This window comes from Pavona decussata, unplaced genomic scaffold (assembly GCF_977016875.1).
Source record: "Pavona decussata unplaced genomic scaffold, jaPavDecu1.1 SCAFFOLD_330, whole genome shotgun sequence".
NCBI lineage: Eukaryota > Metazoa > Cnidaria > Anthozoa > Scleractinia > Agariciidae > Pavona > Pavona decussata.
Genome location: NW_028145718.1, coordinates 1792916 through 1819981, shown reverse-complemented (window position 1 = coordinate 1819981; position 27066 = coordinate 1792916). Strand labels below are relative to the sequence as shown.

The 27066-nt window shown below is 40.1% G+C and overlaps 1 protein-coding gene and 1 pseudogene across 2 annotated transcripts; one reads left to right on the top strand and one right to left on the bottom strand.

Annotated features, from left to right (window-relative positions):
* Positions 1-47: 47 nt before the first annotated feature.
* Positions 48-27066, bottom strand: LOC146453531 (uncharacterized). 2 transcript variants are annotated; one of them, XM_085096663.1, is made up of 8 exons: positions 26928-27066; positions 9724-10037; positions 8943-9094; positions 7883-8123; positions 6940-7275; positions 6556-6594; positions 3089-3718; positions 48-1991 (listed from the first exon to the last, which is right to left on the bottom strand). In XM_085096663.1, the coding sequence occupies exons 2-8, from the start codon at positions 10033-10035 to the stop codon at positions 1023-1025; spliced, it is 2679 nt and encodes an 892-aa protein (XP_084952789.1). In that variant the 5' UTR covers positions 10036-10037; positions 26928-27066; the 3' UTR covers positions 48-1022. The 2 variants fall into 2 exon arrangements, with proteins under 2 accessions (XP_084952789.1, XP_084952790.1); XM_085096664.1 differs by lacking the exon at positions 6556-6594.
* Positions 16036-17846, top strand: LOC146453532 (uncharacterized; annotated as a pseudogene).

The window sequence follows — 27066 nt, the reverse complement described above, 5'->3', positions numbered from 1 at the left end:
ACCTTTGCCTGGGGGCAGGGTGGGGGTCATCGAAGACACCACCCATCTCATTACCCACAAAATTTTATTGGCTTTAAACTTTGAGTTGACACAGAAATATTCAGCTAGCAAGAGTCAACATGGCTAGATAAACAAGAAAAGTGAGGTTTGAATCTTAATTTTCATTTTTTACTGCTGGATTGACGGTACCAGCCGATCGGTACCAAGGAAACAATTTCTAGTATGAACGACAGGGATTGAAATCCTCCAATCAATAATGGCCTAAGAGAACGTATGATCAACGCAAACCAAGATGCTATTTATACTGTTACGCAATCAGTCGACACCATCGCCTGATGAAGACCAGCAGTATAGTGGTCGAAACGTCGCGATCCACATCTATGCCACTCAATCGTGGGGTCAATCGTGCGACAAACGATTAAACTCAGCTACCATTTCAAACCACGATGACGAACACCTTTCAAAATATTAACGCACCTTTTGTTACGAGGTCACACTCGATTGATTTTAAAGGTTAAATTTTAATGAAAAAATTAACTTATTTATGTTGGTTGATCGAAAGATGGCTTAAGACAGTGGACCATTGGATTATGTAATATATGTGGGTATACTTTCATCTCCATATCCTCTTTTTCTGATTGCGAACAGAGGAATGTCAACAATGAAAAAGAATACCACAGGAGCTCATCTCACTTATGTTAAGGTTTGACAAACCAAAGGCTTTTAGCCACTGTTATATTGTTCACTGGATGTTTAGGCGGTCGATTTGGCCAATCAGCCTAACACTCTCAACCAGTTTTGGTTGAATGGAACTGATGCTGATAATATCAACAAATCACGACAGTCTCTTGTTACTTGTTTGCATACTTTGGAATCCTTTAGTAAATGTTTTGCTAAAATTTGAATAAGAAGATAATATCACCCAAAAATTATTCTTATTTGAATAAGGAAAGGGGGAAAACATCATCTACATATAAGCCTTTCTAAATGGAGGCGAAAGCAGTTTCCGCACTATGCAGTGTTTAAAGAGAGTTCAGTTTTCTTAGCACTTTATAAACCAGCCGACACCAGCCTGGGAATCCATCCTCCTGCCCAATGCTGCTTAGCCACTGCACCATCCAAGGGGACACGTGATACACGGCTCGGACGATACCCATGGCCCTGTGGGACCACCCATGAGACAGCACGTCAAAGTAGCACGAAGTGTGTACATCGTTGACCAGAATAGTGCCACTAAGGGTCACTGGGGCGTAAACACCTTTCTCATAGACAGAACTGATGCTTTGAACTACCTCTGTCTCCACTGCACTTTGGTCTCCTCTTACATAGACTGTGTCTCCAATGCTGACGTCCCTGGCAGGAATGGCGGAGGCTTGGTCTTCTTTCTCCACAAACAACAGATGGTCTTCAGTAATCTTTAGAATCTTCTTCTTCTTCATGGTCGTGATTTTCAGATACTGCTGAAAAACATCTGGTTGGCGGTGAATAAAAGTCAGCACAGGTTCCACACTCATCCCCTTTCCCTTGAGAACTTGGACTTCTTCACCAATCTCCAAGGAATCCATACTTCTCTTTCGACCTTGTTTGTCGGCAAACGTTGCTGATGCAGGAAAACAGCCGCCAAGTAGACTAGCGGAAACTGGCTGCCTTTCCAGTATTCTCGACATCACGTCACTTCCAGAGCCTTCTTTGGACATTTTCGCCTGGGTGTGAACCGATCTGGTTACCAATGCGCGTCGTTGTTGCTGTGTAGAAAGTGATTTCCTTTTATTCTCAGCTAACTGACGTTCAACCTCTTTCCTTTTCTCGAATTCAGCTATGTTCTTCATTCTTCTTTCAAGCTCTGCCCTCTCCCTCTCCAGTCGCTCATCCTCCTCTCCTATCCCACTGGCCTTCATGGCTCCTGAAATTCGCTCCTCCACTAGTTCTTTGGATGTTAGCGTGAATCTGTTTATAAAGGGAGTCTTGCCTCTCCCCATGTCATCGATTACCTGCAAATAGAGAATTTAAGACTTCACCACAAGATGTTTCCTTATTTTGAATATAATCCTGGCGCCTTTTATGTGAGAAGGGTAATTATGTTGACGCTGGTACTTCATCACTGTATCGAAGTTCCCCTTAGATCTTACAAATATGGTTGTTTGAATTTGTTCCTTGGTACGTCATTGGCAAATGGTTTATCTTTCAGGGGGGAAGTAGTTTATCTAGATAAACAAGAAAATAGGAAAATGCAAGAAAGGAATAAAATCCATACTCCTGATGGATTTTACCGTGTTTAAATAAAGATTTATGGATTATTGATTGATTGAAAATGTAACCTATTTCACCACACGCGTTACAAAAATAAAATACGAGCGAAGAAAAAAAAGATTGATATCTAGAGAAAGTAATGACGAAGCCTTAGGAGAAACCATAGGGCTTTATAGAATTAAAAGGCTTCTTCATTGCAGTGCTGTTACGTGAAAGGTCGATGTAAGTTCAATGCATTAGCAATTAAGCAGAAACTGTTGCCTAATCAAAGTTGAAAGGTTACTATTACTTTCGTTGCTGTTGCAGAGCAGCATTTTGTTGCAAATTGACAATACTCCTACTTAGTGCTGTTACAATTCGTTACAATTTGTTACAAATTTACAATACTCCAACTTTGTGCTGTTGTTATTGATACCATCAGCTCATTCCACTCTCAGTGGAAATTGTCAAAATTCTAGTTAATAGAAGTTTGACAAAACACAAGTGAAATTATTTTCTAATTTCACGAGTACAGCATTTGATTACCCTTTTAATATCATTGGTGACAACTTACTCTCACACTCATGAGGCTTGACAACAATTCATATGGTGATGAGTGAAAAAAGGAAATAACTTCACGCGCGTTTTTGACAAAACGCAGGTGAAATTATTTCCTATTTGATTACCTTTTAATATCATGATGACAAATTCCTCCCGCAATCGTGACCTTTTTACTTGTTTATTGTATCGAGATCGTTGCTATAGCAGTTTTTTAGTTAATTTAACGAGGAGAAATTGGCCATCAATGATATTGTGCTTTTTATTTTGCTGCTATGACTTGATAGTCTCATTTTCTGACCTGAATTAGCTTGAGGAGCTGTTTCCCGTAGGCCTCTTGGTCCTTTTGTGGTTTGAGTGTATTGTTGATCAATACAACTCGGTTTCCTATTTCCTCTATAAACGACTGAACCCATGAAGGAAGCGTCTTCAGCCACTGGTGTACACGCTGGTCACTTGACATCTCCTCTTCTTCTGCTTCGTATTCAGCCTGGTCACCATGTGTGAGGAGTAGAATCATGTGGCCCTTTGCGTCCCCTTCCAAAAGTGCTTCCAGCATCTTTAACGCTTGAGCGTCCTCCATAGTGAATCTGCAACCGTACTTGACCACAAGGATAACGGCGTCGAACCCGAATGGTGCCATTGCAAATATCTTTAAACTCTCTTTCAGAATGTTCTTTTGGTGTTCAGCATATCTTGTGAGGAGGAAAGTCTTGGCTGATGTTGCTGCGGTATCCAACACGCCAGGAGTGTCAATGACGTCAATCTCCCGTCCATCCGTCCTACTGCCATACTGACACTGTGCTGTTACAGAGGATGCACTTGAACTTACTTCAAAAACTTTCCCCCCGAGTATCGTGTTTCCTGTGGCGCTCTTTCCGTTGCCCGTTTTTCCAAACAAAACCACCGTGAGACGCTTTCCTTCAGGGAGCTAAGATAATGAAAGATTGAAAAGGATGTCAATAAATAAGAAATTGTTCTAGTCCTGCATAATGCATAACGACTTATTAATGTACGGAGCTTTTCTCCCAATGTTACCTATTATTTGGTATTTTAAATAACCTTTTTTGTTGGCTTTAGTATTGCCCCATTACGGCCTCCGTGATTTGCTTCTTGAGGATTACAAGAGTGCAAGAAAATTATTTTAAAAAAATTGAAATTGAAATGTACTTTGTTAAATTTTCGGTAAAATACAGCTTGCACGTTCATTAGTCAAATCTCGACTAAGGTTTCCTCAGTTAATTGTATTTGTTCACCCATACGCATCCTAGTAAATTTTCTAATTTTCAACGTATGAAAAAATATCTTGTTCACAGTTTATTGGTGTGTCTGGCTAATTGAAAATGTTCTTTCCATTTCTGGAAATCAAATTGATCCAGGTACACTGTAGTTTTCTCGCAGCCAACGATTAATCAATACTGTTATATTTACAAATACATTAGCGTAGTTCATGCATTAGTTTCGGCTCATGTGACGATCGGTGATTTTCCCAGAGTTGGTCTTCAGTCGTGAGCTAAACAGTCGTGAAAAAACGCTCGGTTGATCCAAATCGGCCGACCTTTATCGAACTTCAAGTGGTTTCCTACCAGTACTTAAACTGCATCTGGCCCCCCAAATTTTTTCAGCTCAATGGATCAGTTTGTTATTGGAAAAATTTTGGATTGGGATTCGGTAGCTAAAGTCTTACCCGTTCCGAGTGCAGGGAGCCTGGTTCGAGCAGGCTTGATGACGTCTATCCATCAACCGAGAACGATAGCGTCTCAGTCATTCTTTTTATTTGCCATGTTTTGTTTGGACCATCGATCGGAACTTTTTTATAAGTGTTATCAAAGAAACTAAACTGGTCGAACTAAAAAGTCTGATGACTAAGCGTTAGAAATGTTGGTAAGAGTTATGTAGGCCTTCCCAAACTGCCAATACAATACAATACAATATTTATTTTGCCATATACAACATTTACAGATGGAAAAAAAATGAAGAAAATTGATGTAAGAAAATAAATGGCGAGAAAACCTGAAAGAAACCACGAGGCTTATGACAAGTCAGACTTCCTCACTTAAAATACCTAATCTTATATTAGAATTACAATATGGACTTATGATAATTAACTTTGACCGCGTACACGTACACACAAACACACACGCACACATATTAAATATGTTAGTTAAGAATTACAGCCTTACAGAAGTTAATACCTAGAGCGAAGAAATTCTTTAAGCTTTCTTTTAAAAGAAGCGGCGTAGGGAGAACTAGTTATGTCAGAATTTAGCGAATTATATTTGACCTTAAAAGTAGATTGAAAACTTCCTGGTGTTCGTTCTGCACAGTGGCAAGCGGAAGGACGGAGCATTCCTAGTATTATAATTATGGATTTAACTATTCAGTAAAAAAAAAATTATTGAATTTGGAAGGGAGTGTAGAATGAAAACATAAAAGTACCTAATTGAAACGAATGGATATCATGAAATTTTAAGAGTTTAAGTTCCTTAAAAATAGGGCCAGTATATGCAATGTATTTAGGGCCAGTATATGCAATGTATATGCAATGTATATGCAATGTATTTAGAATTGCTTACTATTCTTAACGCTCGTTTGTGTAAGGTTACAATTCTTTGAAGGTTTGACTTAAAGGTACCAGCCCAAGCTAAATTGCAATAATATAAATATGGAAGGATCATAGAATTGTATAAAGTACGAAGGGAGTGAGTAGAGAGAAAAAACCTAGATTTATGAATAATACCTATAGATTTGGATAATTTATTTGCTGTTAAGGATATATGTGATTTCCAGGTCAAATTGCCATCTAATAAAACACCCAAAAACATGGTCTCAGAAACACGAAGGATAGGCTGGTCATTTATGAAAACTTGAAATTCAAAGGATTGCTTCTTTTGCCAAGGCTTGAATACCATAAAATTAGTCTTGGCTAAATTCAAGGAGAGCCGGTTTGCTGCAAACCAGGTTGACAATTTGTTTAATTCTCTATTTAATGTGTTAATTAGGTAAAGAGGATCATTATGGGAGATAAATAGGTTTGTATCATCAGCAAACAAGATTGCATCAAGCAGGGAAGCATTGTTCAAATTATTAACATACAGGATAAAAAATAAGGGACCAAGAATAGAACCTTGAGGCACCCCACAGGAAATACCCTGTGGGGCAGATCTAACGTTATTAAATTCGACAAATTGTGTCCTCTCAAAAAAATAACTTTTGACCCATTCTAGTGCCAGACCACGGATCCCATAATGATTGAGTTTGTTAAAAAGAATGTCGTGATTAACCGTATCGAACGCTTTCGAAAGATCTAGGAATACTCCAATGGCATGTTGTTTTCTATCAAATGCAGAAGAAATTTCGTCACACAAATCGATAAGCGCAAGGCTAGGAGAGCGATTTTTTCTAAAGCCATATTGATTATCACATAAGACATTGGAGTCACTGAGATAATTTATAATACGGTTGTAAATTATTCGTTCCAAAAACTTTGAAAAGCACGGTAGAACAGAAATAGGTCTGTAGTTGCTGAAGAGAGCTTTGTCACCTGATTTAAAAATAGGTACGACACAAGCAATTTTCAATTCATCCGGAACGATACCATAAGCTTTTTAAGTGTGTGAATGCGAAAGATCTTCTGCTCCCAGGTAGACGTCACAATAGCCGCTAGACAAATTCTCCTCAAAACTCGGCCGTGTAACAAAAAATTGCACTGTTTTTGGAGCAAGGAATTATTCAGGAGAACTATTTTTTGCCTAAATTACTACTTACCTCGACAGTCGCAGTTGGCTTTGGGTTACTAGTACTGGTCTGTAGAGAAAGAACAGCTATCACGTTTATGGTAGGGCTTGGTGATACTTGCACAAGGGATGTATTCAATAAAGTTGACTGACTGAGAATTCCACTTCAATCATATTTAACGACGAGATGATAAATATTTAACGTTTAGATTTTACATTGAACGTAGTCAATATTCGATCTCATTAATGAAGGTTGTCGTTGGATCGCTTTCGCAAAATTGCTAACATCTTATACATTTGCTAATTTAGGTATCATCACCACGAAACGTAGCAATCCATATGCAAGTGATTCAAAATTGGTAGTTGTAACTATTGGTCACAACAGTTAAATTTTTAAAAAGATTTTCCAACTTACATTGATAGTAGAAATTCTTTTCCAGTGCCGGTAGAATTTTCCAATATCATTTGATCCACCAAGCGCCTTCTCATAGGCTTCCAAACAGGCTCCGATGTGTCTTTCTCCTTCACTGCTTTTCATACCAGCAGTTGCCGCTCGAAATTTCCGAAAGATCTTGTTAACTTGGGAGCTGAAACTGGATATGTCATCAGTTAAGGTGTCTTGGTGCTCAGCATATTCCCTCACGAGAGATTGGCAGATAAGGAGGTCATCCAGGCGGCTTTCAAAGTCATCCAAAAGCATTGTGTTTAAGCCTGTTCCTGAAGCAATTTCCGGAATTATTTGTAGATCAAACTGTTTAAAAAGTGAAAAACAAAAATAGGACAAATCAAAGGTATGTAATTTTAAAGTTATGCAAAAGGAATGGGAAAATGTAGAAGCTTCATTCTAATGTGCATACGTTCTATGCATCTCGGGATGGTCGGAGAAACGGGTGCCCAGTAAATTGGGCGACTTTTGAGTATGGTTTTAAAAAATATTAATAGAATCCAAAAAAAAAACAATTTTTTTTAAATTTTTATAGCCCTTCATAAGATCTCCTTTTCCTGCATAGATACAATTTGCTCAACAATACTTATGTGTTGCGAGGCGCTACCTTTAACAAGGTAAAAGTTTTCCTTTATTCTCAGGCATTACCTAGAGTTTCAAAAATATTGCTAACTGCTAACCACAGTTTTCAAACGGAATGGATTGAAGCAGACAAACTAGAGTTCGCAAAAACTCAATGATTTTTAAACCCAAATTGAGGAATAAATATTTTTTGCGTAATCATTTGGACAATATTGACGTTATAACTGGTTTGCGTCTTACTTATCCGTCGCGATGTCTGTTGCATCGCCATAATTCATCGTAAGATTATACACCGATTTATTAGAAAGAGACACAGTCGCTTGTGCTTTACCCGTATAGGAATCCCCTGGCCATTGTTAATGCCCTTCAGTCTCAAAGGCAACTCTTCAATCAACCTTTTCGTGTCTTGGATGCTTGTCGGATGGTTGCCTGTAAAGGTTGTGTCGTAATATCGGACAGAAATATCCCGTAAACCAGCTAACGCAGTGAAGAGCTTCTCCAACTGAACCTTCAGAGCTGTATTGTGTCCTTGGAAATTTAGCTGACCTTCAGCGCTTCCTTTCACAGCCTGCCTAAACGATACATGAAAAAATAAATGGTAGTCGTTGCTGTTACACAATTACACAATAGTACCGAATCACTCAAGTACAAGTTCTCTTGTCTGTTTGTGTTTTTGGTGATCGGTATTTTGCAACCCCCATTGTGCGGATTAAGTATCAAGTAGCCTTATGATTGTTACAATCTATAGGATATAAATACGGACATTTATAATTATTTAAATTGGAGAGTATTTAGTCAGCTTCGGAGTAGTAAGATGGCCGAGAATCCAAAGAAGAAAACAATTCAACGTTTCATTTTAATAGCAGTGTTTTGACTCTTCGCATCGAGCAGTTAACAATAAATAGTTTACAGAACAAAATCATCAATCAATGTTTATTTTCAAAAAAAAAAAAAAAAAAAAAACCTGAGTAGTGCCTCGCTGGCCCGCAAATAGCTACAGCTAGTCAAAGCGGAGCAAGACAAACACAAGAAAATGACAAGTACAAACTACACTAAGACACTAAGTTTTACATAGTAATTCGAATATTAAGTATTTCACAATAATTGTCCAAAGCTTAACGAAGAACACGTAATTTATAAGTTCAATGATTTTAAAGTTGAAAACAAGAAATGATAAGTACAAACTACTGAGATAGTTGCCTTCAGCATGAACCTTTTCATTGATAAATGTGAACCAACTACTGATGTAGTTTAAATTTTATGTATTCATAAGGCTGGTAAGACATTCAAGTTTGGTGGTTTAATTATCACTGTATCATGAGCTTTAGCTTATTATCTCAACTGGGTACGGTACCATAATATATTACGCACATATCTCTGATCGTACGTACTTGCTCGATGTAGTGGGTGGTTTAAATTTGAAGCTTGCGACAATCTCGGCTCCGTACGTCACCCCTGTAGTAAAATGGGTGCCCATATTAACCAGTTGCCTGCCTGTAATGTCCTCATTAGATTTATCCAGCTCGTCCACTGTCTCGTGCACCTAAGATTAAAATAAAACTGTTTTTGATAAATTGGTCAATCATTTACATCAGAAATCAGACTGGTGTTTCAGTTGTAAGGATTAGAAAATCGAGGTTTCATTGCGATTCAAAGCAACATTTGACTGGCATCGCGTTATTATAATACTCTACAAACTACATTAGGAATTCACTGGTGGAAACATTAAAAATAATGAAATTGAACCCCTTTTGGGCAAAATTTACACGTTTGATATACATCAGTTAGAAAGGATTTGCCTTTGACCAATTCATATTCTTAATTTGTGTGAAAACACGGTGTATGATACCGGGACAGCCGTTTACTGATATTTAATTCTACACATGAAATCTTTTAATTAGGCTATATTACACTATATTTTACTAGTTTGTTTTACTAGAGGAAATTTTTAAGTTAAGTACTGCAAAAGCAGTACATTTCTGTGGTACTGTTTACAATGCTGCAAAAGATGGTTTCTTCGTTTTTATTTTGTGGGTGAATTCTTTTAGTGGACAAGGCCGCAATTGATAATCACCAAGGCATTATTTCTTGTTGCCCTTTCCTTGTTTGTCTACCTTAAGAGAGTGTACAATGGCTACAGACAGTTTCAAAAGCTCCTAATGTCGTAGTTACCGTGTCACATTTTATTACAGCTAGAACCTCTGTATTTCCTTCCAGAATTCTTCTTTCATTTATGTACTGTCCTGTGCCCGATACTCTGATGACATTAGCTTTCATTAAGAGTGACAATTCACGAGACACGTCTAGCAGATCTCTGACATCGTTATTCGTTTTAATAACTTTGCATTTGAAAGTATACTTATTGACATCTACTGCCTTGGTCGGAAAACTGGAAGGAAAAATGTCGTTGCCGACTCGACCCCTCTCGGCGTCAAATGTTCGACCAATGCAAAGTGATGGCGATATATATGCAGGGATTTCCATATCTGTAAAAAAGTAAAAATATTTGGTGATTAGTGAAAAATTTCTGGTGCTATATAAAAGTCGCCCATTATTGGACTGGAGTAGTCCAACTATATGCAGTAATTAATATGTTCGTACAATGCCAGTACGTGGTCTACAAGAACTAAGGGTCTGTCACCCTAAAATCCTCATAAACCCAAATTTGTCACAAAATGTGCGAATTGAACTTTGTCCCATACAGTTACTTTAAAAACCCCTTTTTTTAGACCTAAATGCTTTCTTTCTCAGTTTCTAGGGCCTCCCTTAGTGGTCGACAACTTCGGTTACTTCTCACAACGCATCAAATAGACTATTATACTATTATTTGACTACATATTAGCCCTACTTAAAAGGGCATTTTTCGACTTACATCGGGTTGTTTCTTTGGTAACTTCTCGGTAACACTTCAAATGTTATGCAAGGTTAATTATACCATTAGTTGAGAAGTGCAAGGCTTCCTCATACTTTAATACTTCTCATTTTTTTCTTAACCTTTACAAGCTGCGAAAAATGTTTACTACTACAAAAAATTATGCGGAAATAGTATAATTAACAAGCCGCGACTTGACAGCGAATGATAGAGTTTAGCCTTGCATCAAATTTTAACTGATGTGAGAAGTTACAGAAGTTGTTGAAATTTTGCTTTTTTGACTAAAAAGGTTATCAGTTTTGGTCCACAAGGGGAGCCCTCTCCTCCAACCCCCGGAAGCTGAGCAAGAAAGCATTTAGATGTACCACTGACACAATTTCATGTAAGCTGAGATCAAAGACTGTCAATACACCATAATAAGTGGTGCTGGTCGCACTACACAATTTTAAACAGAGGAAACGATTTTTCATGGACAAATTTACTGGAAATGAAAGCGACATTTCAAGGCCAAACAAAAGTGTTTTTCAAGCAACCTAACAAGGTGTAGTTCTCATACAAGACTCAAAGTAGATCTATCCTGCGACCAATTTGGGTAATGAGGATCTTGCGGAGTTCAATGACTGGTTCAGCAATTTAATCAGATACACACTCGTTAAAGGAATACTGTCCTAAGTTTAAATCAGATAGTTGTCGAGGTAGACATTTAAGTTCTTCGTTTTGAAAATCTGTCCTTTATGTTGTTAAGGTGATTACAGCAATACTATAATTACTATTCGAGTGCGAGAATTAATTGCCACATCCATTTAGTTTTTCAAAGAGGTGGATAGCCACATAAATTTTCAACTAATGTTGACCGGAATTCAACGAACGCGTGATAGCGACAGTCCGAAGAAAACTTTAAGTTTACCTTTTCCCAGCATTTTAATTTCCGCATCACAGCGGTGAATTAAATGTTCTCAGTTTCCGTTTTTCCCAGGAATTTAATTTCTGCTACTTGAGACATTTTCCGTTTCTCAGAAAACAGATGAGAGGTTGATATTTTGGTGTTAGAAAAACTATGTTTATCGTAGTTTAAAATTCCGTCGAAATTTGACTTTTCTCAATGGTGTGAATCCAATGGAATTACGTCAAAGACAGCTAATATTTTAAAAGAACAAGACCTCCATGTTGAGGAAGCTATAAAGCTACTAACACCGGACGATGTTGCCGAGGTTGGCCTAGCAAAGGGACAAAACAAGCTTCTTTCCAAAGCCGTGAACGCGCTGAGAGCGCCAGATTTTCCACCGATACTAGCGGAAACTAAACCCATCACAACAACCAGCCTCGCAAAAGTCCAAGGTCTTGACGAGCTTCTAAAGAAGTTTGACAACGGGGGAGGGTTAGATGCTCGGGTTAGCTGTGGAGGCCTTGATGACCTACAACAAAGCGTCCTTTCAGCCACTCCAGTAACAAGCCAGCCGCAGGGAGACACGACTAGAGTGGATTTAAACCCACATGTCTACCTCGGGAAACCTACTACAGCAGGTAAACTGGAGGAGAAACCCCCGCTAATTCCTGAGTTTGTAGATGCTCACTCTAGATCCCCTGAGCCAGACGAACAGGAGATAGGTTCGAGTGGCGGAGCCCAGGTGATTGTAAGAGCGTTTAAACGAAAAACTCTGGCCCTTGAAAGCATCACTCTCTCGCAGTGGATGGGCGCAAGCGTAAAAATCTTCAACGCGCTTCTCCTGCGCCACAATATGGATAGGAAAGCAATCCAGGACTACCTTGCCTACAGAGCCAAGGTCTCCGAGCTGATCGAAGAACACGCGTTGCAGTCCGTCATTCTATATGTCAACGAGTATCGGAAACTCCAACACCGCCACAGCTTTCGCTGGGGCAGTGATTCTCAACACTTACACACGAAATTCTTAAAAAACGACAGGGAACCCTGTCAAGCCATGCTTCATCTGCAGGGACAAGGACCGACAAATCGTCGACCGAAACAGCAATTTGCAAGTTGTATAATTCACCAACAGGATGCCACTGGCCACGATGCAAATTCCAGCACATCTGCTTTGCACCAGGGTGCGGCAAGAAACACCCCGAGTATACTCATTACTATGGCTCGCCGCAAAGCACCGTTGCCTCGCAATGACAAAATATCACAACTCTTTTATTTATTTATTTATTTATTTATTTATTTATTTATTCATTTATTTATTTATTTGACTTCGCCTTCAAACTTAAAACTACAAACAGAACATAACAACGTGAAACAGAAAACAAACGATTACTGGGTTAAGGCAGGGTGACCACAACAGCTAGCGAATAAGTTAGTAAAATATAGTAAACTAATAACAACACGAAATAGGCTCTAAAAGGTTGCGTGGCATATTACATTTTAAACAGACAGATCTCCACGTTCTAGGGTCCTCAATATCGAAGCGCGAAATAAGTGCATCTTTGTAGTATGAGGAGAGCAGAGATTTAAATTGATCCAGAGTTACATGTTCATATCTTAACTGCAGGGGAAGAGCGTTCCAGGTTCTAGAAGTTCTTACAAAAAAAGAGTGCTGATAAGTAGAAGGGCGGCATTTCTTTAGTCTGAAAGATTTTGCATTGCTAGCGCTTGCTCTAGTAACCCTTGTGGGAACAACGCGTTCAGGGAGCACGTCATGTGATACACAAACAATACCATTTGTGGCCTTAAAAAAAAAGACCAAGTCCAAAAACTCGTGCCAATAGCAGATAGGTAGGATATCAATTGACAAGAGCCTGTCTCTATAGATTTCCTCACATAGGAAGGGTAGATCTAAAATAAACTTTGAGGCGCGTCGCTGGACGCGTTTTATGCGCAACAATTGCAACAAGACATCGACAGAGGCTTTCTAATGGATGGTATTACAAACGGATTTAAAATCATTCCTGACAATGTACAACTACAAGATGTTGACTTGAGCAATTACCGCTCTGTCACAGACTCAACAGTACGACCAAAAGTGGAAAGGCAAATCTTGACCGAAATAGAACAGGGGAACTATGTTATCACATCTGAAAAACCAACTATTGTTACTGCCCTTGGGGCAATACCAAAACCGGACTCAAATGACATTCGCCTTATTCATGATTGCAGTAGACCCGACTCAACAAGATTGAACTCGTATGCAGACTGTGAACACTTTTCCTATGAAACGGTGGACAAGGTCACAGCAAATATAAAGCAAGGAGCCTTTATGGCAAAGATTGACCTGAAAAGTGCGTACCGCCATGCCCCACTTCATCCATCAAATTACAAAGCGACGGGTTTGAAATGGAAATTTAACAACTTGGATTTGTATGACACTAAACCTCCATTCGGAGCTAAACGGAGCCCAGTTTTCTTTACCGCTTAACACAATGGATCACGTGAATGATGTCACGACGTAGCTTCTTTGTTGTCGCATACTTAGATTATTTTCTCATCATTTTGGAGAGCGAACATGAATGTTGGACAGTCTTCTGGGAACTCATAACGTTACTTGATCGATTAGGACTAACAGTAAATTGGAACAAAGTCGTTTATCCGTGCCAGCGTCCATCGACATATCTTGGCATAGAAATTGATAGCAAGCGTAGGCAACTTAGGTTGCCCGATCACAAATTGCGAGAAATCCGAACACTTCTGAGTCAAACATTGGCAAAAACTGAATTTACAAAGCGAGAGTTACAGTCATTAGCGGGAAAACTGAAATTTGCAGCACGTGTCGTCTACGGCGGGCGTACGTTCTTGCAGCAGATGACTGATGCCATTAACACGTTAAAACGACCTTATCACAGGAAACGGCTGACCGAAACTATGCGGAGCGACCTCTTGGGGGGGGGGGGGGGGGGACCCCGAAAACTAAGTCCTCAGACCCTCTGGGTGTCTCAAAAACTCAGACCCCCTGGATGTCTCGAAAACTCAGAGCCCCTGGATGTCTCGAAAACTCAAACCCTAGAAAACTCAAACCCTCTGGGTGTCTCGAAAACGCAGACCCAAAAATAGAACAAGTTTACACTGCGTGATGCTGCAAGCCGACTTGTTTACTGATCGTAAAATCTGCCAAGAAAAGAAATACAGCTCGCAGTGGTAGATATCTGCACTGATCAAGAAAATAATACTCAACATCGGCATCGATTCTTGGTTTCTTTATGAGTATAAGCCAAGTTTATGGTGTGTTGCGTGATGGTTCCGCAAACAGCGTCAGGCGACAGACGGGGTCCTTATACTTCGAGAAATTCTGCTGAATTGAATTGTGAGCAGAACAGACAATTAATAGTCAGCAAGGAGAAGTAATTCTTGTTACAAGGAAAATCTTCCTCGTTTTCCGCCAAAAAACGTACATTTTCTATTAGTTAATCATTAAATTTTTGGTGACGTGGTTTCGTGCCAAATTGTCGATTTCATGCTTGATTCGATCAAACATGGCGATCAAAGGTCTCTCGTGAATGATTCAGAATTTCACTCACTGCGATGCGAAGATGGCTTTTAAATTGCCTTTTATCACCAAGAAGGCAATTGTACCTAATTAAGGTTACTGATTTACCGCAATTTCTGTCCGAAGATCTTGAGGAAACTGGTCTCGTTGGACGTGGCTCGTTCGGAGTTGTTGTCAAAGCTAAACATCTCGTACAAGGTTACGTCTCGGATACAGTGGTTGTAAAGAAGTTATTGGAGGAAAGTGTGGACGACCAGAAGGAATTCATCAAAGAGGCTAGAATGCTTTATAACCTTCAGCATGAAAACGTTGTTTCATTCAAAGCATTCTGCCCGAAGGCCTTGTGTTATTATGTTGGAATATGTATGTTTTGATTTTTCACCGTTTAGCGATGACATTGATAAGAAAGTTCATAGCCTTCGAGAATTTCTGGGTTTTGTGGACAAGCAAGCTGCATTAGAAAGCTTTAATCAGTGTGGATTCTTCACTAAGATTGCCAAAGATGTGGCCAGTGGCTTGTGTTACCTCCACAGCAAGGACATTGTTCATAGGGACTTGAAAACTGCTGATGTGTTGGTGAGTAATCAACATTACAGCAACATGACAAGCGAAGAAGATTTCTCCAAAGCATTGCAGGAAAATCCAATCATGTGCAAAGTCACCGACTTTGGCGAAAGCCGGTCACGGCTGGTGCAGACAGCACCCGTGGTTCACTCTCGCACACAACGATTAAATCGGGGCACCCCTGTCTTTCTTGCACCGGAAGCATTTCTTTCACAACCGGAAGCTGGTATGTCATTTTCTATCAGTGACACGAAGAAGGTAGATATATGGGCTTACAGAATGGTGTTGTTTAATCTAATAAATCCCGATCTGAGGCATCCATTCCAGACGGAATTTGAATCGCCAGGTTCTGGAACCCCATTGGAGAATCTTAAACAGCTCAGAAGAAACCGTGTTTTTCTGAAAAATACAAACACCTGCAAGCAATAGATTGGCTCTATTTAGAAGGTGTGTACCAGGAATGTACAGAATGGGAGAAACAAAGGAGGCCTACAGCTAGCGAAGTTGTCTGCAAATTAGGGGAATGGGAAAATGAATCACTATGTGATGACACACCACTGGAAGTCAGCCAGACATCCTCTATTGGGTGGCTCAAAGATCCAGCAGCACATGGCTCCTGCAACTGATGGTACAAATGCCTGTGCCTTCCTTTGTGCTAAGATAGCTTACAATCTCCATATCTCAGAAGAAAGAAAAAGTGGATGCATCCAGCCGATACTCACTAAGCTACCTTCCCTGGTGGAAAAGATAATCATTGAGCTTCCAGTTGAAATCAACAAAGTGCGCACAACGGGTCTTTGTCATGTAGACGAAGCATACAGAATCCTCCGTCAAATTGGCTCAGTCTCTTCAATTATGATTTCATAGAGAAGATTCTACATGGCGATCACATTTTCTTTCCAGAATCAAGAGAATGTTTACGAAGGGTCGTAATCGACATGACTAGTAAAGAACAGTTTTGTACCGCACTCTTTTGCTGCGAACCGTACGTTTTCCTTGTAGGAGTTATCGGGGGGAAGCTGTTTTGATCGATACCCACCCACCTTGGTGGCAATGGACATGGTGGTCTGGTGAAGGTGTATCATGACTGCTCGCCTAAAGCATGTGAAGCTCTCTGTGGCTGGATTTGAAAACGGTTAAGAACAGGCGGTGGCTTGACGAAGAAGGCGGGGCATTCCTTTCTATTAATGTCTCCAGAAACAAGGTAAGCATAAACTTCTTCTTTAATTATATTGTCATTGGCTTTAGTAACACAGTGTACAGAACGTCAGTGCACGTTTTCTAAACTACAAAGTGCCTTTTTCGACTCCCTCTCCCCCTTCCCTACCTCCTTCCTTCCTCCCCTCCCTCTTTATAGATGTCATTTTTGCTGTCGTTATACTTTTTTTTACCTCCAAATCACCTATCTTTTTGACTGGCAGTGTATCAAACTCTTCAGCTATTGAATCTGCAAATGATGAAACGCGTGGCTTCCAATTGAATAACCAGTTACACGGTTAGCAAATTTTTGTTTTCTGTTTTTGCTGCATTACTTATGCATACCTAATATTTTTCCCAACTGTTACTTATAACAGACTGTACTCGTATTTCTCTATTAAGTGTGTGCCAACAGCGATCCGAGTGCTATGGAGGAAAATCGGAGTTACGAAGAAAATCCTCGGCAGGGTAAAGACAGCAAGAAGGTAACCGTTGTTTCCAGTGTTCCTTACGATGTCAGTCCACATGCTGTAGCATAGTCAGTTCTCTTTGTGTGTACTAGTAGAACATTAATTGCCCTGTTTGAGTTCTATAAAAGCTTTTTTAACATCAACTTTGCGTTACAGGTTCAAGACAGCAACGCGAAAACGCATCAAGAGATTATCATTTCGGATTCCGACGAGAACAGGTTTGTGAAATGCCTCATCCGGCTAATCCTGAGATAAATATATACCCAGCAGTGCATTAGCTTGTATTGATTGTTGCAATTTTTAATGGCTTTCTTGTTACGCGAATCATCGGAAATAAACGTTTGATTGATGACAACGAATTCGAGGATGATCCTGCTTGGAAGAAACGCAAAACCAATAATCAGACTCCTGTGTTGTGATATGGTTTTGAGCCAAATGCAACTGAATTACCGAGCGCTGTTAAAACACATCAGACGGTTATCCTTCCGGATTCAGAAGAGGAGAGGTGAGCTTAAAGCATCAATGCTAATAACTTAATTACATTTAAAGTTACCAATGTATTAACATTAGCTTGTATTGATTGATGCATTTTTTACTACATTTTTTGCCAGGCCAATCATCCGCAATAAACGTTCCACGGATGTTGGAGAAATTGAGGATGATCCGGTCTCCAAGAAACGCAAAACTTGTAGTCAAACTGGTGTGTTGTCACAGGTTTCCGAGCTCAATGCAGCTAAATCAGCAAATATATAGATTGGCACGTCAGGCATATTATATAAATTGTTGAACGGCGCTTTAGAAAACTTAGGCCCTAGGGTTTAGGGTACCTGGGACAACCTCTCCCTTAATACTGATTCCTATGAACATCCCCGCGCTCAGTCAGTAGTCAGAGGTTTATGGAGGGATTATGATAGCAACAATATAAAGAAGCTACTTAGCTTAGCTATTCAGATCGAGTTGCGAGCCCCCTCAAAACACGTGGAAATTACCGCCCGCGCGAACACGAGACACGAGGAGACGCGCGCTCGTCCACTCGATCTGAGAAAAATGAAGGGACTGCTCGTAGTATAAAAAAAAAACCATTTCAAAACATGTAACTGCGGTTTGCGCTCGCTGTCAAAACAAAGCCGTTACGTGGTTTTCACTGGTTCAGTTTTCGCTCACAAGAAGCTTGCAACGGGAACCACGTGACAATATTTTTCACGTCATGTGACATTCTTTTTTTTACATCACGCGTTAACGATCGAGCCGCTTCGAATTCAAACCAATTCAAATTCGGTGATTTTACCACTCTATTGGTTTTGATAGTATGGTGTTGAAATGAGGGGCTTGTAGGTGCAACTAACATGCCTCAAAATGCACAATGTTGAAAGTTAGTCATGTGTTACATGATAATAGAAAATAACCTCGGCAACACAATTCTTACAGGCCTTGAAATGAAGCCAACTGAAGCAAGTCCATGTAACAGCTTATCCAAAAGTGCGATCCAAGCAGTGAACCTCACCAAGGTAAGATTCTCGTTTATTTTATTATTTTAGAAAATTCACTTGATAATATCACATTTCCTTTTTTCTTGGTTTAAATTTTTCCAACGGGAACATTTTTCGTACGCATTGCTAGACCGTACTTTTCATTTTTCAGAATATCTACGAAAGCGACAAGGAGTTACCTGTATTTCAAAAAGGCAAACGGGATAGGTACACTGTTCCGCAGGCAGTTAAGGTCTTACTGGAGCCCGGGGGGGTACTACCTTATATAAGGTATATAGGTATGTGCTGCCCCAAAGGGTATGGTTTTTGAGCCGTTTTGGTCTGAAAACGGGTACAGATTTTGACAATTACGGTCTGAAATCGGGTTTTTGGGGCCGGGAACATTTACGAAAGCTTACAAACATATTTTTCTTCTCAGTACGTAAGTGGAACGACTAAATGATAGCGAGAAAAAGAAATAGATTAACTATGTCATTCCAGCTTACTTTTACTCCTTGCGTCAACTTCCGTCTTAAAACGGAAACGGTCTGAAAACGGGTATGAATTTAGAGGTCAGGTCTGAAAAAGGGCGTTGAAAATGGCATGTTTAGGTCTGAAATAAGGTCGGGATTTGAAGACCCACGCGGCACACCCCCACCAAGAATTCCGAGGAGGCTATCGTAAAGAACGATAAAAACAAAGTCGATTTATCAAAGCCTCAGTTCACAAAGGATGTATGGGAGGAGGTGGACAAGCACCAACAGGAAGAACTCCATATGGCAATCTGTGGACTAAGTGCAGAATATGAGCTCGCAGACGTAGTAGCCCACCTAGCAGTTCCTCCAGAAGAGTGGTTTGAAATGTCCGCAGTCCAGAGAGCAGACTACGTCAAGAAATTTAACCACATGGCTCTTGAAGAGGCAATACGGGAAAAATCAATCACCGTCAGCAAGACGGCATCCGCTAAACCAGTAGAAGAGAGGGGAATTTCTATTGATCTGAAGACTTCTCTACAGTCTATCAGTGCATGCCCAGCTGGTGTGATAGCAACTATTGTCAAGGAGGCGCATAACCTGCTAAATTGCAACAACGCTATCCAACAAATGCCATCGGCGTTAGCTGTGGATGACAAGAGGAAAAAATACCTTGTTGCTGCCAAGACATGTAAGAAAGAAATCTATGAGTGCCTAGTCTTTCGGGATCACCTACTTGTACTTGTCAATGTTACAAGTATAACAGTATTTGTAAACACAGCTATTTTGAAAGAACACTTGGACTACCTTTCCAAGTTGCCAAGGAGCCCACTCCCGTCAAAAAGTAATCTTGTCGAGCCGGCCAAAGATGCACAAGGTAAAAAGGGAGGAGCTCATAAAAATCCATGGAGACCAAGCCGAGGTGGTGCTGCCCCAAAACACCCTTTTACGGAAATACACCACAACAACCAACCGTTTGTGGTTGGTTTCCTGGATGACCAGCCACACGCAAAAGAATGCGGGCATTGCAGGGTGGGATTCCTGCGGAGGCAACAAATTGTACCTTTCGATATCATTTTGGCCCATCAAGAAAAGTGGATGTACCCTTCTCCAACGGATCCAAAAACTAAACTCCCCTCTTCAAAGTGTACTACAAAGTATACTGTGTAAAGCGAGAGTGCATTACATCGCGCTTTCCGTATTTTCATTCAACCTTCATTCACATTCCGTCCGCCGTTCTGAGCCGTTTGCGACAATCCCATCTTAACCTGCTCGAAGTAGAGCTGGACTACGAGTGATGCACTGCTTCAGGGACGTTGTTTATTATACAGTTAATCTACATTGATGTCTGTAAAGGGGTTGAGATTGCCGGTCATTGGGTTGACCAGGTGTGGTTTTTACCAGCCATCGATTATATAACCAATCGTTTTTGTTAAGGTACGTTCAGTTTTGTTGCAGTATCGTCGCTAAAAAAACATTTCAGTGAAACAAACAGTTACAGATAGTGGAGCGTTCATTGAAAGAAAAGAAAATAAACTCGTGGCTTGGAAGCTACAACCACTTGTTAATACCGTAATTTACCACTAATATTGATTGATAACTTATGTTATGTTAAAATAAAAAACGGAATACACAGTTATACTTTAAAATACAGGACAGTAAATATATCTATATACAGTATCCGGTTTCGAATATCCGCTTCTGTCGCGCGACGCTGTATTTGCACTACGTGCGTATTGCGAAGCCATCACGCAACACACCTCGAGCTTATTTGGCTAAACAATCAAAACAATCACATTTTGGATAAACTTGGCTTATACTCATAAAGAAACCAAGAATCGATGCCAATGTTGATATTATTTTCTTGATCAGTGCAGATATCTACCACTGCGAGCTGTATTTCTTTTCTCGGCAGATTTTACGATCGGCAAACAAGTCGGCCTGTAGCATCACGCAGTGTAAACTTGTTCTATTTTTGGATCTGTGTTTTCGAGACACCCAAAGGGTCTGAGTTTTCGAGACATCCAGGGGCTCTGAGTTTTCTAGACATCCAGGGGGTCTGAGTTTTCGAGACATCCAGGGGGTCTGCGTTTTCGAGACACCCAGAGGGTCTGAGTTTTCTAGGGTTTGAGCTCTTAGTTCAGTTTTCGAGGTCTGAGTTTTCCGAGACACCCTTTCTTTTCTCGGCAGATTTTACGAACAGTAAAAAAGTCGGCTTGCAGCATCGCGCAGTGTAAACTTGTTTTATTTTTGGGTCTGCGTTTTCGAGACACCCAGAAGGTCTGAGTTTTTTAAGGTCTGCGTTTTCGAGACATCCAAGGGGTCTGAATTTTCTAGGGTCTGAGTTTTCAAGACATCCAGGGGGTCTGAGTTTTCCTATGGACTGAGTTTTCGAGACACCCAGAGGGTCTGAGTTTTCTAGGGTCTAAGGTCTTAGTTTTCGAGGTCTGAGTTTTCGATACACCCCCTCTTGTGGTGGGCAGATTTCATGGAGATCTTCAAGGGGGCAACCTTCTTTGTTTCCACTGAACCCACGTCAATTGCCGAATTTTCGACTGATGTCAGTCTCGTGGGTGGCGGTGGCCACTACCAGCAAGATTGGTTCTATGCTAACTGGGAATCGGACTTTCCGCAGTTACAAAACTGTCATATCAATGAATTGGAACTTTTTACCGTCTTATTAGCTCTCAGACGTTGGGGGCCACAACTTTCGCATAAATGGATTGTTAACACGGGAAATACAGTCACAAGATCTTGGCTTAACAAGGGAACTAGCAGATAGGAGAGAACCATGACATGGTTACGAGAAATCTTCTGGATATCGGCAGTTAACAACTCCAGAGTAACGTCACGCTACATTAAAACTACAGATAATACCACTGCCAACACGCTATCACGCTTACACAATCACCTGAGTGCCGACAACTTCCTATAACTGCTTCATTCTGGATCAATCACGAACAACCCCTATTGTATTAATCTGTCATCAACTTCTCTTTCTCTCCTTCCCACACAGGTCCAAATCGCTCTCAAGAGCAGGCCCTCGATGAAGAACGTATACGCTATCGAGGCAAGGCCTTTGCCGATACTACGAGAACAACGTACAAATCGCAGTTTCGAGCGTAAAAGTAAGTAAGTAAAGTAAGTAAGTTTATTAACGTGACTAAACACTTAGCTAACCAGCTACTTTACAGGAATAGTCACAAAGTAAAATAGTAATAATAATAATAAAAGGAAAAAGTATTTACGATTCTGTTAAGTTTTTACGTTTTTACGTATTTACGATTCTGTTAAGTTTGTACTTTGGATGCACGGTCGTTCCATGCTCGACACTGACACTGCTGAGATATGTATAACCTTTCTGTCACGCACCCTGTCGCCCAGCAGCATTCCAAACGATTTGAACATTGTATGACTTATTCATCTGCACCCACTGGATAACGAGTTAGTTAGATTCCAGTATTCCTTACTCATTCGGGGCATTAAGCGAACAAGCGGCAAAGCCGCCACTCGACCAAAACTTCCTATCACACCTTCTGTTCTCAAATTTGACTCTCACAGACTCGTTTGATGCCACTTTCTGGGTGGCTTGCCTGGTCGCCTTCTATATTTTTTTTTAGGAAAGCTAATCTACTCCCGCCGTCACGAGATAAATTCGATGAACATTTACATCTCCGTAGAAGTGACCTGCACCTCTTTAGCTGGGGCGTGGTTATGGTTGTTCGATGGAACAAAACTATTCAATTCAAGCAGCGAACATTGTTGATTCCACTGCCAAGAGTAAACGAATCGCCTCTCTGTCCTCTCAGAGCCCTGTCGATGCTTATGATCAAACGAGAGAGGCAGGACCCGCCAAGGGACAAAACTGGTGATGCTTACCTACAACAGCTTTCTGCAAAAATTAACATTGACTTTAAGCGCTGCGGGTTTAAATACAGAGCGATATCCCGGCCATTCGTTTAGACGAGGGGGTGCAACTTTTGCCATGTGATGTGGTGTGCCAGTAGAACTAATCAAGATACAAGGCGATTAGAAATCCAATGCCTATGAACGCTATTTGGAGAATTCTTTCCGCGTTAGATTACAAGCAGTAGCAATTGTAGCCAAACATTAATTAGAGTCTCTGGTGCAAACACAATTTTGGGGGATTTGGTTGGCATTTGCATGGTTTAATAAAGCCCATTAATTAATCCCTAAAATTGTGTGATATTTTAGTGTTAGATAAACTATGTTTATCGTACTTTAAAATTCCGGCGTTATCTTTGCGGTAGGAATGTTATCCCAGGAATGTATGGAGTTACCATTGCGTGTTCCATACGGATCCTATGTTAGTTTCATTTGCGTGCGCTCGCGACATCAGTGCTGTGAATTAAATGTAATCAGTTTCTGTTTTTTTTCCAGGAATTTCATTTCTGCTACTTGACACATTTTCCGTTTTCTCAGAAAACAGATGAGAGTTTGATATTTTGACTTCAGTTTGTTCGGTGAACTGAATATTTAGTTTCCCTAAGCACTTAAGTGCTTAGCAATGCGAAACGGATGCAGATAATTTTATTCTTGCCATGCATTAACTTAGTGAACTATACCAAGGCGTAAATGCCTCCAAGAATGCATTTTCTTTCATTTCAGTGGAACATTATCCAGCAGTAACAAATTCAGTTTGTAACTCATTGCAGACCATTGCAGGAATAATGTTTGAGACCTACTATTTTAATTGCCATGTGGAATAGATAAGTATTGTTGCAAAGTTCCAAAGAAGCCACTGCATTGACAATGAATAACTGATATGTGCCAAAAATTGGCCAATTAGGATTTTGTCATGAATTGGAAACGTGACATACTTCATTTCTCAGTTCCTTTGGCTGCTCTCTTCAAGTTATTATGTATATTAGAACAACGATACCGAAAACCGACCCAAAACAAAACAAATCTGTTTTCGCAGCTACAGCGACTGCTATCGTGTTCTTTGATCAACATAGATTCCACGCTAAGTAATTGTTACACTTGCACAGTTTGATTGAGGTACCCAGGAGACTTTGGATGTCTATAGCTGAGAAGAATCAAGTTGGCCTAACAACTTAACACTGATTGCAGTTAGACATTTATTTTAAAAATTGTTTTCTACAACGGAGGTTGAAGCTGTGATCTATTAAGACTTTGATGTTGGTTAAGCACTTCTCACAGGCGGGCTTTTATTTCTGCGTGTAAATAGTCAAGCGAGGGTCACTCGCATTGGCTACCCAGGCAATGTTTTTACGCGTCAGTGTTTTTATGTTAAACGTATCACGTCCAAAACCACGGAGAGGATCGCATTCTTTACTAATTTGTTATATCTGTTTATCAGAATGTTAAATTTTTCGGACAATCGCTTTTCCGAGGTTTCGTTGAAGGTTTTAATTCTGGCAAAAGTAGTTGACAACAGGTAATTTGTTTCGAGCTCGTGAGGTCAGATGACCTTGATTACTGAGAAAAAGTAAACATCATTTCTTTCGTAGAAGTGAGCAAGACAATTCTTCAGGCGGATTTGTAAGCACCCGAGTTATTCACCTCTCCACTGGATATGTTCAAAAATATTTCGCGACGAAGTAGATATAATAAACAAGCATTCGAGCGGAACAATGCTTCTAGAGCGAGTTTGTACTCAACCGAGTGACTTTTTTCTCCGCAAGCTTTGTCTTGAAAAAAGAAGTATTTTGCGATGTTGTTTTCATTTGAAATGAATTACCCAAGCCTGGACTGAACTACGTACAGTATGCGCCAGTTTTTGACAACCTTGCGTGACTTGCAAACATGACAGATGGCGAAGGATTTCAAGGTCAGCAAGGGGACGTTGATTGATTCTGTGTAAATAGCAGCTCGATCAGTTCCGAACGAGGACGCTTTATTTCTGTACATTATTTTATTATTTCAGACGTTAGAGAAAACCGTTCGATTAACAAGCATGCCAAGTTCAGTTTTCATCATAGCACGACTAAACAATAGACGTAAATGTAGGGGCCTGTTATGGTATGTCGGGGCCTGAGATCGTATGGTAGGGCCTGGTATTGGGGGTCTCATATTGTAGGCCACGTTCCAACTCTAGTAGCGAGAATCGGCGTATAAACGAGGGAATGTTTAGTTTTGTTTAAAACTCTCTTTGTTTGGTCATTTCAATTTTCGCTTTCCTCCTGAATGAAATAAAAACTTTCCTAAAAGGATTTTTCGATCGCAAATAGTGTGCATGGAAAAATTATTTTTTCAAATTTATATATTGTTTTAGAGGTCGGAATTTACAGTTTACATCCGCAGGCATTGTTTGAACTTGGCCCCCTCCATGTAATTACAGGTTCTTAGTCTTTAAGACTTGGCTTCGACAGAGAATGTTTATTTTAAAACATTCCATATGATGATTCTTCCCCGAACATTTTTCGTTGTTTGGCCTTTCATTGTTTCCAAGAATGCCATTTACATTCCGCGCATTGTTTGTTGTCTTTTCTCATATGACAGTCTCCATGATCCAAGGTTCATTCGTTCCGAGAGTGTTTCAACTAGCTGTACACGACAACCTATGTTTCGTGGCAGTGAGTAATATTCTTAAAAGATCCTATGCAAAAACAGCTGACATTTTAACGTTCTTTTGTCAGCATTCTAGCTCTACTAGCCTCGTTCAAGGTGGGATATTTTGCTGATTTTTGAACTCAAGAACGAGGTTCTTAGAATGTTCGTCTTGATAGCAAGACAAAAAAAGGAAGTGGCTTAATCCGCACTTTGTACCTGGTAGCGCCTGTGTCAATGCATTGTGACGCAGTCCGTACTTAGCGCCATGCCTCGATAAAATAACATCCTTTTTTGGCCATTCTATAATGGTTGTTGTCAAGTAATATATATGTGAAATGGATTTCTCAAATTTATCAAGAGAAAACAAAGAAAATCACTACCGTGACCGTGGTTTGGATATGTGATCCTAATTACCATAAAATTTTACCAATTTTTGCCTTGAATTTCTCCAAGGATTATTGATCATTTTAAGCCACATCAAACACTCGAAAGTGTGTTTCATCAGATATCCAAACACCTCGAAGTCGTTTAAAAAAAACTCGGCTGCGCCTCGTTTTTTCAACCTACTTTTCAGTGTCTGGATATCTGAAGAAACACGCTTCTCGTGTTTGATATATTACTCACTGCATTACAGTCAATTACCATTCGGTACAAATACCATTTGAAACAATAGCCTATATCACTAGAATTTCAGATGAAACAGGAAATGACGTAGATGGACAGTGATGGACAGTGGACAGCGAAAAATGTGAAACTAGAGTGATTTCTCCGCAGAGTTCGTCCGGAAGTAGCTAGCAAAACATCTATCGATTAAGTTCTTGAGCACGTTGTCGGTCATGATTTTTGAAAGTGCCCGTGATGTAACATCCCCTCGCAATTTTCGGGTATTTGAAGCTTTCAAACAACCGACAAAGGACATTTTGGACCACTTTTAAATCTTTGCGACCTCATGCAAGAGATTTGTCTGTTAGAATCCCACTACCGTCTGTATTGTTTAGAAACCAGTGCATCCAGTTCGGTTAAATATCTGCAGAAATCATAACTGGAGCGTAACTTTCACTTTTACTCCATGCAGTGACCAAACTGAGAGATTGAGTGATTCACGCTTAGTATTGAAACGAAACCCTTGATTTGGACAGTTCTCTTGGACTAATTCCTGAAATATCAAAACCGATAACACATCAAAAGGGTCTTCAAAAGAGCGGTCTTACAAAAGAATTTATTTCGGCTCAAAGTTACACTGGCTCTGGCAGAAGAAATCTCTTCTAGCAAGATAACCGACGAAGGAAATGTGAGACATCGGCAAGCTTTAAAGCTTAGCAGTAAGTACTTTCTCTGAAAATGCATTTCCTTACCTTTCAGTGTGCCAATCCAGTAAACCAACAAGTTCACATTGCGATAATAGTCTCTGATTTCTCAGGATGCTCTAACACGGCCTTGCTCTTTAATATTCATTAATGAGCGGCGATGAAGCGCGACCAAAAAGCTCTAAGC

Excerpts from the sequence above, each read along its gene's own strand:
- LOC146453531 (XM_085096663.1), bottom strand. The coding sequence starts at position 10,035 with ATGGAAATCCCTGCATATATATCGCCATCACTTTGCATTGGTCGAACA. Across the intron at positions 7,276-7,882 it reads GCCAGGGGATTCCTATACGG|TTTGATCTACAAATAATTCC; the intron begins GTAAAGCACAAG and ends CTTTTTAAACAG. Across the intron at positions 1,992-3,088 it reads AGCTCCTCAAGCTAATTCAG|GTAATCGATGACATGGGGAG; the intron begins GTCAGAAAATGA and ends CTCTATTTGCAG.